We start from the raw sequence: 17120 nt of genomic DNA, 5'->3' as shown, positions 1-17120 counted from the left end.
TGAACATAAAAGATAAAAACAGAACACCTGTGCAGGTCTGAGCTTTAAGGCAACAAAAACAACCCAACATTGAGTTAAACGGGACACGTGTGAGTGATGTTTGCTGATGTTTTTGTTTATGTCATTAGTTTGTATAATACCAATATTTTTCATTGTACTGGAGACTTCAGCGTGCTTGGCATCCTGTGATGCTTCCACTGAGATGATATCCATCATACTTGAACCCAAACAAACCTGACACACATGTCTCCAATAAGGATTATTTTATTGTTGTTTACCAGCAAATAACTGAAGGTTAACTTTAAGTTTACTTTTTTTAATGATGATTATTATGCAGTGGATTGTTATGCCCTGCTTACCCACCTGCACAGCTTCTCACAGGTTCGTGTTCGGGATTCCCTGACTGCAGAGTCTCAGTCTGGTGGGGACGGCTTCATGTGTTTATTCCTCCTGAGTCATGGGTTATTCCTCTTCAGCTGCTCAAATTAGACTTTGAACCAGGTTCTGATTCACATTCAAACAAAGTGATTTCAGAGTAAAGCTCTGAGTGTGTCTCTACAGAGAGCCCTGACAACACAACATCTGCATCTACGAAGCAGAGCAACAAAGCCTACAGAGCGACATCCCTCCCCACGTGGGACAATCTGACCACCTCTCTCTGCTCCTCATCCCTGCCTACACCCCCCTCAGGAAACAGACTCCTCCCAGCACCCGGGTCATTAAATCATGGCCAGATGATGATCTCAGGAGCAGGACCTGGAGACCTTCACTTGGCCTGTTCTTTTCTCCATGAAGTGTTGTTTAGAAAATGTAACAGCGACCAAGTCATCTGGGTTTTTCCTAACTGAAAACTGTGGATGACAAGTGCTTCCTGACTGATAACAACCTCTGCCAGGGTGGAGAGGCATCCAAGCCCTCACTAAATACAACGCAACGCCCAGAGCCCCCCAACACCCAACAGCAGCTTCAAACTTCAAACTCTCTGTATTTATTATTGTAGGGTCTACCTTACAATATAACGTGCCTCGAGGCGACTGGTGTTGTGAGTTGGCGCTGTATAAATAAAATTAAATTGAACCTTCGGGTTTCTGGGCACCCACTTCCCTGCTGATCTCACCTGGACCCACAACACCATCGCCCCGGTGAAGAAGGCCCAGCAGCGGCTGCACCTCCTCCGTGTCCCGAGGAAGAATAACCAGGAGCTGCTGCTGGCCTTCTGCTCCTGAGTGGAGAGCATGCTCTCCTCCTGCCTGGTGTTTGGTACTCAGGGGCCTCGACTGAGAACAGAAAGGTAGTGCAGAGGGTCATAACACTGCCCAAAAATTCACTGGCTGCCCTCTGACACCCCAGAGCCTCCTTTCTCAGGAAAACCAGGGCCATCAGAGGTGACCCCTCACACCCCGTCCACCACCTGTTTGACCCACTGCCCTCCGGTTGGTGCCTCATGTCAGTCAAGTCCTACACCGCCAGACTCAAATAGCTTCTTACCCTGAGCCATTCAGACTGTTAACAAACACTACCTCCCCACACCGCACCCCTGTCAAGCCCACCACCGATCTGAGCCACGGTCTGTGTAACCCTCATCACTCAGGACACTCGCACACAGACTCAGTCGAAGTCTTTTCTCCACGCTGTTTCCACGCACTTTGTTCTGCAATGTGTGCCTTTCTCTTGATAGCATATATTTCTCCTGTGTCCTATTTATACTTTACTCCAGCACAATTGGTGTGGAGCAACCATAATTTTGTTGGCAATACAGTGCTATTCTATTGTATTTTATTCTTTTCCATCTGGAACAACATCTACAGAAATAACGGCATCTGAAACAACATCTGCATCTGGAATAACATCTGCAGCAACAACATCTGCAGCTATGACTGCATCTCGAACATCTGGAACAACAGCCTCTGCAGGGACCAGCATCAACCCTACAGGAGGTGATGCCCCTTCAGCTGCATCCTTCCAGATGTTCATGCAGACATTTTAACATTTTTCTGCTCTCTGTCCGCAGTAACGTGTGGCCCTTATCAAACTTCCTGTGCTGATGAGATGACGTGTATTCTGACTAGTCAGCTATGTGATGGAGTGGACGACTGTCCCGATGCCTCTGATGAAACTGATGCTCTCTGTGGTCAGTGACGATCTCTCTTTATATCTGACGTTTGTGGTGAGGTTTACCTGTAGAGCTCCTGTGCAGGTGCAGAATCACTGAGAGTGAGTGTGTGTGTCTGTGTGATGGTCTGGAGATGATCAGGAGGATGAGTAGCACTGGGCTTTGCTGTTATAAAGACCATCAGCGCCTCCTGTGCTTTAGCTCTGAGACCAGGTTGCCTCACTGGTTTAATAACAGCAGCTGTGTGTAACTCATCAGTACGTCACTGGGCACTTTTCCTGTGTTTGCTGTCTCTTTGGTCAGTTTAGTGTCTGTTGTGTTGATGTAAAAGGTCCACTTGTTTCCAGAGCCTAGAATAGACTGTACTGTTACACTGTAACCATGGCTCTCTGCTTGAAACTACCCAGTTTAATCCCAAACAGTAAGCAGCACAAGTTGAAGCTCTCTTAAAGAAACATCTCCACAAATGCTTTCCTGTACACATGGGATAGACGTGGTTGGGCACAGTGTTCATTAAAAACATTTAACTTCCTGTGATGATGTCATCACTCTTGTCTTTATAGCAACAGCATGTGACGGACAGTTTGTGCTGAGGGGCCCGAGCGGGTTGTTCAGTTCATCAAAGGCAGACAAATACAACAGCAGCAGCTTCTGTCGCTGGATCATCAGGTTAGACTGGTATACACACTCTGTAACACACACTGTAACACACTCTGTAACACACTTTGTAACACACTTTGTAACACACTCTGTAACACACCCTGTAACACACTTTGTAACACACACTGTAACACACTGTGTAACACACACCCTGTAACACACTTTGTAACACACACTGTAACACACCCTGTAACACACTTTGTAACACACACTGTAACACACTCTGTAACACACACTGTAACACACTTTGTAACACACACTGTAACACACTTTGTAACACACACTGTAACACACTCTGTAACACACTGTGTAACACACTTTGTAACACACCCTGTAACACACCCTGTAACACACTTTGTAACACACTCTGTAACACACTCTGTAACACACCCTGTAACACACTCTGTAACACACTTTGTAACACACTCTGTAACACACTCTGTAACACACCCTGTAACACACTTTGTAACACACACTGTAACACACTGTGTAACACACACCCTGTAACACACTTTGTAACACACACTGTAACACACCCTGTAACACACTTTGTAACACACACTGTAACACACTCTGTAACACACACTGTAACACACTTTGTAACACACACTGTAACACACTCTGTAACACACACTGTAACACACTTTGTAACACACACTGTAACACACTTTGTAACACACACTGTAACACACTCTGTAACACACTGTGTAACACACTTTGTAACACACCCTGTAACACACTTTGTAACACACACTGTAACACACTCTGTAACACACTCTGTAACACACTTTGTAACACACACTGTAACACACTGTGTAACACACACCCTGTAACACACTTTGTAACACACACTCTGTAACACACTCTGTAACACACACTGTAACACACACTGTAACACACTTTGTAACACACACTCTGTAACACACACTCTTTAACACACACTTTGTAACACACACTTTGTAACAAATACACTGTACCACACACTCTGTAACACACACTTTGTAACACACACTCTGTAACACACACTTTGTAACACACACTTTGTAACAAATACACTGTAACACACACGCAAATTGTTTTGGTAACAGTGCTCCAGTCTCCCTCGGGAATTCACTGCAGTCATTGCCTGCACTGTTTAGTTAAACTGCAGGATTATAACTAAAGACAGTTATGTCTTAAAGACATAAAGACTTGGATGGCCGCTAACTTTCTGCTTCTTAATTCAGATCAAACTGAGGTCATTGTACTCGGCCCTGAAAAGCTTAGAAATATGGTATCTAACCAGATTCTTACTCTGGATGGCATTACCTTGGCCTCCAGTAACGCTGTGAGGAACCTTGGAGTCATGTTTGACCAGGACATGTCCTTCAACGCACATATTAAACAAATATGTAGGAAAGTCTCTATAATTAGAAACATCCTAATTATAGAGAATGATGTTGAAAAACTAGTTCTTGCATTTATTAATTCTAGGCGGGACTACTGGGCGATCGTGGCTCAAGAGTTGGCAGTTCGACTTGTAATCGGAAGGTTGCCAGTTTAAGTCCCGGCTCCGACAGTCTTGGTCGTTGTGTCCTTGGGCAAGACACTTCATCTGTTGCCTACTGGTGGTGGTCAGAGGGCCCGGTGGCGCCACTGTCCGGCAGCCTCGCCTCTGTCAGTGCGCCCCAGGGCAGCTCTGGCTACAGTGTAGCTGCCATCACCAGTGTGTGAATGGGAGGATGACTGAATGTGTAAAGCGCTTTGGGGTCCATAGGGACTAAGTAAAGTGCTATACAAATACAGGCCATTTACTGTGATTCATTATTATCAGGATGTCCTAATAGGTCCCTGTAACACACACACAGTAACATTCACACTATAACACTCAGTGTAACAGACACACCCCAACACATGAATGGCGAGTTCTTTGTAAAACAGACATTAAAACAAGCTCTTTCATTCACTAATACAGAGTTGTGTTGTTTTCAGGGTTGATGACGGACTTTCAGTTCAGGTTACCTTCCCTCATTTTGAAACTGAAGAAAACAGCGACACTCTGAGGCTTTATGAAGGTGTGGGACCAAACAAAGTCTTCACAGGTGAATCCCACAGTCAGTCTGAACAGACCACAACTGCTATCCTTAACGCGATGGCTCACTTCCTGTTTTAATGATTGGCAGCTCAGTTCTCAGGCTCCACCTCTCCTGGAAATGTGTGGCTGCTGACCGACCAATCAACTGTGGAGTTCACCTCTGATGATATCAACAATCTGTCAGGGTTCATAGCCACGTACAGTGCCGCCAACATTTCCACGCTGTCAAGTAAGATGTGATAAACAGACTATTACATGTTCTCTGAGCGTTCCCTTTACCTGATGTGTTTTTGTGTGTAGACGAGGAGAAGCTCACCTGCAACTTCGAGCAGGGCATGTGTTTCTGGAGGCAGCAGCAAGATGATAACGGGGACTGGTTTCGAATCAGAGGCCCCACTTTTCCGACTTTAACTGGCCCAAGTGTCGACCACACGCTGGGTAACAGCTCAGGTGAGTTTCACGTGGAGATCATTACTACTGAATCATCAGTCAGTATGATTTAAAGATTGATTCCAATTAATCAGTTTGTATTGAATGCCATCAGGTTTCTACATTGTCACTTCTAAGAGTCCTGGCCAATGGGAGAAGAGCTTCAGGCTCGACAGCCTTCCTCTGACTCCATCCATGCAGCCCATGTGTCTGAGCTTCTGGTAACAAAATGTCATTGTTAGATTACACCACTGGGCACTCATGTGATATCATCTATTTATGTAGAATCAGCCTGCAAGGATGACACTTCTTTAAAAGAGAACAAGTAATTCAAACGAGTTTTTTTCAAATTCAAATTCAAATTTTATTTGTCACACACACAACCATACACAGTATGACATGAGGTGAAATGCTTGTAGCTGTGCAATGCAATGCCCCACCATTAAATGACAGTGGTTTTACAGTATTTACAATTTACAGGTTATACAAAATTTACAGATTTAACTTGGAAATTTACAGTAAAGAAAAATGTGCAAATAGCAGAAAGAGATTATAAATTATAGGAAGTGTGCCTGAAGAAAAACCAGAGTGCGTGTGGTGATGTGATGTGTGTGAGAGTCCAGTCTTATAGTGATGTAATGTGTGTGGGAGAGTCCAGTCCTACACCTGGTTCAGGGCCCGAATAGCCTGGGGGAAGAAGCTCCTCCTCATTCTCTCTGTTTTGGCCTTAAGGGAGCGGAAGCGCTTCCCAGACCTCAACCGTGAGAAGAGTCCATTGTTGGGATGGTTGAGGTCCATCATAATCTTCCTAGCTTTAGTCTTGCACCACTTGGTGTAGATGGACAGTTTGCTAGTTAAAGTCTACAAATTCCAAACTTCAGAGAGAAAAATGCAGACTTTAAATGTAACATCTAACTCCAGCAAACATGACACCGCTTGCAAATGCAACCTGTTGACTACAAAGAGACCTTTTACACTACAGAAGCTCATTAAAGCTTCATTTTGAAAAACTGAAAAAGCCAGGATGAACTGTAGGAAAAAAGTACAAATCTTTTAAGCCTAGCGATAATTGGATCTGACTACTTGCCAAAAACAAGTACAAAAACCAATACTTCCACCACAAAATGGAAAAAAATTCAATGTATTGGAGGACAGGTTTTATTTTATTCTCTGCCGATAAAAAATAAAATATTAATAAAAATGACCAGAAAAATAAAATTTCAATTAAAAAATAAACACTTCTGTTAAATTATTGCAAAATGTCCATATTGTAAACAAACAAACAAAATAACTAAAGTATTTTGAACTGTCTCCAGCTTTCAGATTGAAAAATAAACACTTCTGTTCAGAATAAAATAAATAAAAATTATGCTTCAGAATAAAATAAACACTTCTGTTAAATGATTGCAGAATATCCATATTATATCCAAACAAAATAACAGTGAACAATTTAGCGCTGTCTACAGCTTTCAGATTCACATAACATTTTTTATTGTTGTGATTTGTCTTCTCGTAAAATTGCGGCCTCTCCAAGATCTGTCTCCAAGTCTACACTAGAACCACCACAACTCTGCCCACCGATGCTGGTGCCTAATCAGCAACTTCATCAAACACGCTGTCCAGACTAGTAGTGGGCTGGTTACTGCGTGCTTTCCTTGACGGTGGTTCATTCAGGTCATGATGCTCCTGCTTGTCTCCATGCAACGTTAGCAGCTCACGTTTCAGAATCTCTTTGGCATTTGCAGCAGCTATGGTGCTGGAAAAAATAATGTTTTTTATATTTAAAACAGAGAAAGAAAAAGGTTAGCTGACAATAGGTTAGCATCCTATTTTTTTGCAGTCACACACAGATACATACACACTCATATTCACATATGTATAGCCAATCTGAAAGCTGGAGTCTCACACAGTTAACTGCACAGATACACACAGTTGCATAGAGTCATATTCACACACAGTCACACAATTACAGTCACACACAGTCAAAGGTAAACACACAGGCACACACTCACCTGGGATCGAGTAGAGTGGCGATGCCATAGAGTGGGTTTTCCTCCACCTCAGCTCGCCGCGTCCTGACAGCTGCAGCCGAGGTTCCTTTCATTGCTTTGATCCCACGGTCCTCATCAGTCTCCCTTGTTAGAAATCTGTGGACCACTGTGACTGCTGGAGTGATGTCTGCATCTGCAGAGCTGACTTTTCGAGTTAACTCCTCGAATGGACCCAGAACAGATATCACTTTCTCCAGCAATGTCCACTGGTGAGTCATGAGCGTATCAGGGAGTCCATATTCAGACACGAATATTCCCAGAGCCCGTTTCTGCTCAATCAATGATTGTATCGTATAAAACGTGCTGTTCCAGTGGGTCTGAACATCTTGCTGGAGCCGTTTCTCAGGCTGGTTGATCTGTAATTGAATGTATTTGAGACGGGAGCTGGCCAGAGCAGAATGTTTAAAATGTCCAACTATTTTGCGGCGAACTGCCACCGCATCAGCAACACTCTTCAGTGACAGAAGGCCCTTATGAACAACCAGCTGGAGAGTGTGAGCAGTACAAGGTAGGCTGGGCAGCTCACCATCACTCATGGCCTTCATCATATTTCTTGCGGTGTCCCGGAGCACTATGTGGATGGACGTCTTCAGTATATCCCACATCTGGGGCATGCTATTGAAAAGCAGCTGCGATGGTTTAGCTAGTGTGCGAGCGCCTGAACGACTTTGCATGTAGTATGACTTGATGATGAACAAACTCCTCATCAATCCACTGCGCCGTTAAACTGAGGCGTGACATCAAGCGCACACTGCTTGTCCAAATGTCTGTAGTGAAACTTAAGGCTGAAACCTGATGCATGAGATTATGCATGTGTTTTTTTACCTTTTCAAAATGTGTTGGCGCCATTATGTCCGTGATGTATGGGTGGTTGGGAATCTCGCGTCTCGAGTATGCTGAGAAGACGGCAAAATCCTATGTTTTCCACGACTGACAGTGGCTGATCATCCAGAGCGATAAACTGAGCCTCTGTTATTTTAAACGCCCGTGGATTTTCTCTTGACATTTTTTTCACTTTTCCAAAATCTCAGTTAAAGTTGGCTGTTCTGGTCTTGAGTTAGCCTTAGCAAACTGAGGACACATCATGTACTCCAGCACATGATGTGTCCTCAGATGTTTTATTAAATTGCTTGTATTGAATGATGTACTCTCCTTCTCTCCCCTGGTCACCTTGCCAGTACACAGTTTGCACTTGACCTTGCTTCTGTCTTCTTCACATATTATGAAGTAAAGTCCACACTGTTGACATTTTGTTTAGCGAAGCTGCGGTAGCCTCCAGTTTGTTTGTTTTTTATCTGGAGCCACTAGTCTCACTCACCTAAGCCTGTTCCTGTTTAGCGCGACATGTCCCCCTAGTGGCCAATCTAAAAAATTACAACATAAATGACAAGCCACCCTCTGACTCATGAAATAAGTTGGTATCGGTTCATGGTATCGATTAACTTTTATGAGTATGAGTATGCACACATTTAAGGGTATCGGCCACGATACCGATACCAGTATCGGTTGTCGGTGCATCCCTAAAAAAAAGAGATGTTGCTCGTTCTTCCAGTCAGTTTGGAGTAGTATAGCATTTTGCAGAGGCAGCAGTGAGTTTATGCATGCTGAAACTCTTTAAATAGAGCGCCTCTGGATTGCTAATAAGAGGGTATCAGGTGAGTGGGTTCAGCTGAGTGGGCTGGCATTGTCATGGTCCCTTTGTATTCCCATTCCGTACCCTCAGTCTTGTCTCTGTGTTTTTGGCTTCTGTCTCTGGTCAAGTTTGTGTCTCTAGGCCTGAGTCACTGTGTTCATTACTTCCTGTCTTATTTTGATAGTCTCTTGTCCAGTGTGCATTGTGTTCTGCTTTCCTTCCCCTGTCTCATTAGTCTGATTTAGTTCACCTGTGCTTTGTTTTCCCCAGCTGGGTTCTATCTTCCTAATTACCTTGTGTTTATTTAAATCAGATCAAAGGTTTGAAGAGTGATCCTCACAGTTCTACATAACATTTTTATGTATTTTTACATTTCTAAGTGTTCAACCTGTCCAAGCAATCTGTTAATTTAGTGGCAGCCTTACATAGTATTTTAAGCTGCTCTGAATTAAACTGCACAATCAGCGTACAGATGTGATCTGATTATGGTGCATAACTGTGGGCAGGTACCACATGTTTGGACAGGATGTTCACCAGCTCAGAGTCCGGCTGCTGATGGAATCTGATGTTACCATGTTCCAGAAAGATGGTGACTATGGCGACACCTGGAACTATGGCCAGGTGACCCTTAACCTGACATCAGAGGCTATGGTCAGTGAAATCACACAGGAAGTCCACAGATCAGTCAGGTGATCAATAAGTGATTCATTGGCATGACCTCTGACCTCTGAAGGTGGCGTTTGAAGCTCTGAAGAAAGGAGGGATGTTGAATGACATTGCTCTGGATGACATCACACTAGCCTCTGATGCCTGTGGGCCCGCCCCCCCTGAACCCACCAATGTACCACCTCCAACAACCACACCCCCTATACCAGGTGAGAAAAAAATCCCCTCCTCCCCATACCAAGTAGATTAGATCAGATCAGATCAGATCAGATTAGACTAGATTAGATTAGATCAGATCAGATTAGATTAGATTAGATTAGATCAGATTAGATTAGATTAGATTAGATTAGATTAGATTAGATTAGATCAGATTAGATCAGATCAGATCAGATCAGATCAGATCAGATTAGACTAGATTAGATTAGATCAGATTGGATTAGATTAGATTAGATTAGATTAGATTAGATTAGATCAGAATCGATCAGATTAGATTAGATCAGATTAGATTAGATCAGATTAGATCAGATTAGGTTAGATTAGATTAGATTAGATCAGATCAGATTAGATTAGATTAGATTAGATCAGATTAGATCAGATTAGATCAGATTAGGTTAGATTAGATCAGATTAGGTTAGATTAGATTAGATTAGATTAGCAGAACACCGACAGAAGTTGCAGAGTTAGAATATCAAATAAAGGGGAATGAGAGTACAAACATTGGCATAAAACTATAGCATATATACACACACACACATATATAAATAAATAAATACAGAATATATAATAAGAATAAATCAGAATACTAGTGAAATATACTCACTGATGAGATGTAGACAGCCAAAGTTTGTTGCACATTTCAACTATTGTAAGTCAAAAAACACTGCAGCTTCGTTGTTCCCGCCCCCTCTGTCCTCCTGTTTCCCCTCCCCCGCACCTGCAGCAAGGAGTTAAACCGTTTGATGGCGTGTGTATTTATCTATCTATATTTATGGATGATAGATAGATAGACTATTAGCTCAGTGTTCCAACATTCGAAAGAAGGGACTGCTCTCACAGCTAGAGATTGACGAGGTACAACACAAATGCTACGGCAAGGGGAAGCCTGCCAGGTCAGGGGGGAGATATCATCACCCCCACCCGAGATTGGGTACTAAGCCCCAATTGCGACAAAAGAAGGATCGTTGAGTGTGAGAGGAACTGACCTGAAAGATAGGATCATGGCCAAGCTTGAAACCTGGACCCCCCCATAGCCAGTTACCAAGACTACATGAAGTACCCTCAGAAGGTCTGCTAGATGATGTTAATGCAGCACTACGGACAATACCTACAGCCACGATTACCGACACTAACAAGCTGATCTACACCACGGCAGCAGTGATCAATGAGATGCTTGGCTACAAGTTGAACAGCCACACGGGGCAGCATGGAGAAGGAGGCTAGAGGCTAAGATCAAGGTAGCACAGAGGGAGGTTAGCCAACTATCGGAGCTGCAGAAAAGTGCGATGAAGAAGGTGCCTAAGAAGTACAGCAAGCTGTCCATACCTGAGGCCTTGGAAACTGCCAAGCAACGACTCACGACTTTGGCCACCCGCTTGAGGAGGTACACCAGAGAGATAGAAGGATAAGAGAATAAACCAGCTGTTCTCCACAGAACCAGCCAAGGTGTTCTCTCATTTGCAGGGGAACAATATGAGAACAGCACCACCAAGGCTGGAGACAGAACAATACTGGAAGAGCACATGGAAGAAGGACACAACCCATAACGGCAATGCTCAGTGGCTAGTGGATCTGAGGGCAGACCATAGCAACCTCCCTGAACAGGGTCCAGTTACCATCACAGTGGCAGATATCCAAGAAAGGGTCTCCAGTATGAAGAGTTGGACAGCACCAGGCCCCGACATGGTTCACGCCTACTGGCTAAAGAAGCTGACTGCACTCCACGAGCGCCTGGCAGCACAAATGAATCAGCTGCTAGTTGACAACAGACACCCAGAATGGCTAACCAAAGGCCAGACAGTCCTGATCCTCAAGGACCCCAAGAAGGGACCGGTCCCCTCCAACTACCGACCAATAACCTGCCTCAGTACCACGTGGAAGCTCGTGTCATAGCGGCTAAGATGAACAGGCACATGCAGAGGGTCAGCTTACGCCCTGCCCGTGATCAGGTACCCTGCTGAGATAATAAGTTGGCCAAAGGAGGAGATAGAACCCACTGACATCAAGACAAGAAAGCTCCTTACCATGCATGGAGGGTTTCACCCCAAGTCCAGCACCCTGAGGCTGTACGCTAAGCGGAAGGAAGGAGGCGGGGGACTGGTGAGTGTCAGCACCACAGTCCAGGATGAGACAACAAACATCCACAAATACATCAGTAAGATGGCCCCAGCTGTGCTCAGTGAATACCTCAGGCAGCAGAAACCCAAGACTGAGGAGGATGAGGAGGCGCCTTCATGGAAGGACAGGCCCCTGCACAGTCTGTACCACCAGCAGATAGCGGAGATGGCTGATATCCAGAAATCCTAAAAGTGACTAGACAAAGTCGGACTGAAAGACAGCACAGAGGCACTAATCATGGCAGCACAAGAACAAGCTCTGAATACAAGATCCATAGAGGCTGGGGTCTATCACACCAGGCAAGACCCCAGGTGCAGGCTGTGTAAAGATGCTCCTGAGACAATCCAGCACATAACAGCAGGGTGCAAGATGCTAGCAGGCAAGGCATACATGGAACGCCATAACCAAGTGGCCGGCATAGTGTACAGGAACATCTGTGCCGAGTATGGTCTGGAGGTCCAGAAGACGCCCCCAAGGGTGGTGGAGAATGACCGAGCTAAGATGTTGTGGGACTTCCAGATACAGGCGGACAAAATGGTGGTGGCTAACCAACCAGACATAGTGGTGGTAGACATGCAGAGGAAGACATCCCAAGTGATAGATGTAGCTATACCAAATTTTAGCAACGTCACGAAAAAGAAACACCAGAAGCTGGAGAAGTACCAAGGGCTCAGAGAAGAGCTCGAGAAGATGTGGAGGCTGAAGGTAACAGTGGTTATCAGACCATTCAGTGATCTCCAAACTGGGCGAGTGGCTCCAACAGATCCCAGAAACAACATCAGAGATCTCTGTCCTAGGAACAGGTAAGATACTGCAGGACCCTGAAGCTCTCAGGCCTCTGGTAGAGTACCAGAATTTGTTTTTGATATACAGTCACCTCAAGTTCCTTGAGAGAATGCCAAAGAGTGTGCAAAGCAGTAATCAAAGCAAAGGGTGGCAGAATCTAAAACATAAAACATGTTTGGAGTTACTTCATACTTTTGTTTACTACATAATTCCATGTGTTCATTCATAGTTTTAATGCCTTCAGTGAGAATCTACAATGTAGACAGTCATGAAAATAAAGAAAAACTATTAAATGAGAAGGTGTGTCCAAACAAGTTATCCCAGCAGAGGAAAACAAAAGGCCCCCGCAGCGCTGCATGCAGAGCTTGCAGTGAGAAACAAACCCCACCCACATACCAGCTGAGAACCCCCCCACCACAGACTAGGTGAGAAATAACCATACTTCCATACAGATAAGATATAGCAGGTGAACTGAATCTTTTGTCTGATAATTTAATGATGTCAGTACTTGTCCTTTGTACCAGTCAATTCAATTTTATTTATACAGCGACAAATTATAACAACAGTCACCTCAAGGCGCTATATTGTAAGGTAGACCCTACAGTAATACATACAGAGAAAAAACCAACAATCAAATGACACACCTGTGATGCTGATACTCTTTAACTCTGCTACCTCTGTTCCCTGATTGGTCCAGCTGACTGTGGAGGCCCGTTTGACCTCTGGGAGCCAAACTCTACATTCAACACACCAAACTACCCAGAATCCTATGGGAATGGGGCAGAGTGTGAGTAAACCTGTCTGCTTTCAGCCTACCTGTATTGACACATGATCACTGGTTTCACTTGAGAACGTGTGACGTTTTTACCTGGCAGCAGGTTGTAATTACTCATAATGCTGTTCTGTTGCAGGTCTGTGGACTCTGCATGCTGGGGAAGGTCACAATATTCAGCTCCACTTCCTGGACTTTGACATTGAAGCATCCAGTGATATGGTGGAAGTGCGGGATGGGGCGGGGCCTAACTCCACCTTACTGGGTGAGGTTGTGTTTTACCCACAATCCTCTGCAGCTTTATCCTCACCAGAAGACGTCCAAGTGAATTTTACGCTGACCCAAGTGATAACATCTCTCTTTTTGTCTTACCCAGCTGTCCTCACAGGAAATGGCCCCACCCATGACTTCTTCTCAACAGCCAATCAAGTTACAGTGTGGTTCTATACAGACAGTTCAGTTTCTGGGAAAGGATTCAGAGCCAACTTCACCTCTGGGGTCAACCTGGGGTCACCAGGTGAGCTCATCACACGTGAAGAGACAGTAAAGATGTGCTGATTGATTACTGACAGCTCATGTGACGTTTGAACAGCTCCGTGTGCTGATGGTCAGTTCCAGTGTCAGACAGGAAGTTGCATCCATGGTAACAATCAGTGTGATGGTGTGGTTGACTGTCCCAACAGCTCTGATGAAGCCAAATGTGGTAAGTCACTCATAATCAATACTGATAATAAATACACAGTATCAGGTCATTTTGATTTCATGCTGCCCCCAAAGTGTGTGACTCTAAACAGAATCTAATAATCTGTAAATATTTTATATAATTTAATGTCAGTCTGAGTTTTTTGTGTTTGTGGGTTGGTGGGTGTTGGTGGATGAGCTCATCGACTCAGAACAGATGTTCACTAAAGACAGTGACAAGGAAGTTCTCTAACATCTTCTTAAATTAGTCACGTGACCCCAGTTTGTCCACAGCACCTGTTCTGCTTCAGGTTTTAAGAAATTTGTGTATCAGTTATGTTGCAGGTAAATGGTTCCAGTCGGCTTCAGGTTCAAATTGTCTCTTCTCTGTTCACGGTGTGCACTGACACCTGGAGCTCTCAACTGTCTAACTTCACCTGTCAGTACCTCGGATACAGGTAACTACTTCTCTCTGGATGCTTGAGGACTTTAGTCGAACTGTTTGAGTGTTAAACACAGTTTGATTTTTAAATACAGAAATCCTGGAAACTTTGGAGAACAGCTAATTTTTTCTTACATCTGTCTGTCAAGTGAGCCTGATTGTTCCAGCTGGACTGAAGGTTCCAACAGAAACAGGAAATGTTGAAGAGGCCCGTAGACTCAGATCTGGTATTTGTTTCCTGCAGGTCCGGGAAGGCCTCGTTCCTGCCGGCTCGGCCACAAGACTCGCCGTTTGCTCTCATCACAATCAGCAATGATGGGACACTGAAAACCAACATCAGGTACCAGAACCAAACCAGAACTAGAACCAGAAATAATAATAATAATTATTATTATTATTATTATTATTATTATTATTATACATTTTATTTGAGGGCGCCTTTCAGAAACCCAAGGTCACCTTACAAAAGAAAAAATAAAAAGGAAAATAGTTGTTAAAATACATAAAATAAGTTAAAATTGCTTGACAACAGATAAAAGCAGCACTAAAGTGAATAAGCAGGTTTGAACAGATGTGTTTTGAGCTGTAGATAAGGGAAGAGAGTCTACGTTTCTTATGGCTGGTGGAAGAGAGCTCTAGAGCTGGGGAGCTGAAGGCTCTGTCCCCCATAGTGGTGAGACAAGCAGAAGGAACAAGATGACTAGGAGATGAGGATCTGAGAGGGTGGGAAACAGTGGTGATATGAAGCAGATCACACAGATAGGAAGGACAAGATATTTGGATACACTTATAAATAATAAATAAATAATAAATACCATTTTATTTATATAGCACCTTTCTAGACAGAATCACAAAGTGCTGCACATAACATAACAAATAAATAAAAAGGTAAAACACTCAATATGAAGCAGGCAGAAATTTAACCAAAAACTGTTTTAAAAAGGTGAGTTTTGAGTTGTTTTTTAAAAACAACTACAGAGTCCACAGTTATTAATGTATGAGGGAGAAAGTTCCAGAGTTTTGGGGCCACAGTGGCAAAAGCTCTATCACCCTTATGTCTGTGAAGGTTCTCAGTCATCCAGGTCATCGTCCTCTAAGGAGCTTGCAAAGAAAAGCGTCTGGACTTCTTTAAGTTGCTTGAAGACGTTTCACCTCTCATCCGAGAAGCTTCTTCAGTTCTAAGGTCAAATGGTGGGGAGTCCCAGATTTAAACCCGTGAGAGGGACAAAAGGACCCCCTGATGAGAGCCAAGGTGTGAAAACGGGTGTGGGTCACAATCAGCCATATCACCCTTAGTTCTCGTCTTAGTCTGTTTTATAGCAAGTAAGCCCTGATCAGATGACCTCAGGGACCTGCTGGGGACATCGGGCTGTAGCAAATCAGAGATGTAGGCAGGTGCCAGTCCATACAAGGCTCTAAATGTCAAGACCAGGATCTTAAAATGTACTCTAAATTTAACAGGAAGCCAGTGTGGCAAAATAAATCCATTGGGTATCCTTGTTGGTCCTCAGACAACAATTCTGACGGCTAAAGAACCAAATGGGACAGGCGAAAAAAAAAAAAAAAAAAAAAAAAAAAAAAAAAAAAAAAAACAGGAAGCCAGTGTAGCTGAAATAGCAACTGTGTCACATGTGAGTACTTGGAGGATTTTGTCAACAGCCTCGCTGCAGCGTTTTGCACAACCTGCAGACGATCCAGAGAACCTTTGCTTAGACACATAAACAAAGAGTTACAATAGTCCAAGCGTGAGGAAATAAATGCATGTATAGCTATCTCCAGTTCAGAGCGAGATAAAATCGGGCTTAACTTAGCCACATTTCTTAAATAATAAAAACAAGACCGAACCAGAGATTTCACATGCCCATCCAATGTGAGAGTCGAGTCAAAAGTGACACCTAAATCCCTGATAGAGGATTTAACACACACTGAGAGAGGACCAAGGGCTTTCACTATCTGGGATAAAAATCTGTCCGGAGCACATACGAGGACTTCAGTTTTCCCCTCGTTGAGTTGGAGGAAATTTGCAGCCATCCAACGTTTGATGGAATCTAAGCAGTCATTTAGAAGCTGAAGCTTAGATAAATCCTGGAGCTTAAAAGAGATGTACAACTGAATATCATCAGCATAACAGTGATAAGAAATGTCCTCAAAAGAGCCCATTATGTGCTGGAGTGGGAGAAGATATATTAAGAACAATAAAGGCCCCAAAACCGAACCCTGAGGGACACCACAAGTAAGGGAGGTAGAGGATGACCTAAAACCGGAGACCACCACAGAAAAAGATCGGTGATGGAGATATGAGGAGAACCACTCCAAGGCAGTACCCGATACACCAACCCAGTGTTTAAGCCTTTCGAGGAGGATGTGGTGGTCAACAGTGTCAAAAGCTGATGTTAGGTCCAACATAAGGAGGACCGAGCATTTTCCTGTATCATTACTCATCAAAATGTCACTGCAGACCCAAAGAAGAGCTGTTTCT

General features: G+C 43.8%; 1 protein-coding gene across 2 annotated transcripts in view; it reads left to right on the top strand.

Moving 5' to 3' along the window:
- Window positions 1-17120, top strand: part of tmprss15 (transmembrane serine protease 15) — a 28221-nt gene that overhangs the window by 3902 nt on the left and 7199 nt on the right. For both annotated transcript variants that reach the window (XM_085174426.1, XM_085174425.1), the window contains 15 exons: window positions 1809-1937; window positions 2012-2131; window positions 2677-2782; window positions 4745-4854; window positions 4936-5076; window positions 5148-5297; window positions 5392-5497; window positions 9467-9611; window positions 9694-9835; window positions 13444-13533; window positions 13658-13783; window positions 13895-14035; window positions 14111-14221; window positions 14534-14657; window positions 14886-14981. In XM_085174426.1, coding sequence (XP_085030552.1) covers window positions 1809-1937; window positions 2012-2131; window positions 2677-2782; window positions 4745-4854; window positions 4936-5076; window positions 5148-5297; window positions 5392-5497; window positions 9467-9611; window positions 9694-9835; window positions 13444-13533; window positions 13658-13783; window positions 13895-14035; window positions 14111-14221; window positions 14534-14657; window positions 14886-14981 — 1837 coding nt within the window. The remainder of the gene's footprint in view (window positions 1-1808; window positions 1938-2011; window positions 2132-2676; window positions 2783-4744; window positions 4855-4935; window positions 5077-5147; window positions 5298-5391; window positions 5498-9466; window positions 9612-9693; window positions 9836-13443; window positions 13534-13657; window positions 13784-13894; window positions 14036-14110; window positions 14222-14533; window positions 14658-14885; window positions 14982-17120) is intronic.

Source organism: Neolamprologus multifasciatus, chromosome 10 (assembly GCF_963576455.1).
Source record: "Neolamprologus multifasciatus chromosome 10, fNeoMul1.2, whole genome shotgun sequence".
Lineage (NCBI taxonomy): Eukaryota > Metazoa > Chordata > Actinopteri > Cichliformes > Cichlidae > Neolamprologus > Neolamprologus multifasciatus.
Note: the sequence above shows the minus strand (reverse complement) of the source record. Positions and strands in the feature narration are given on the sequence as shown.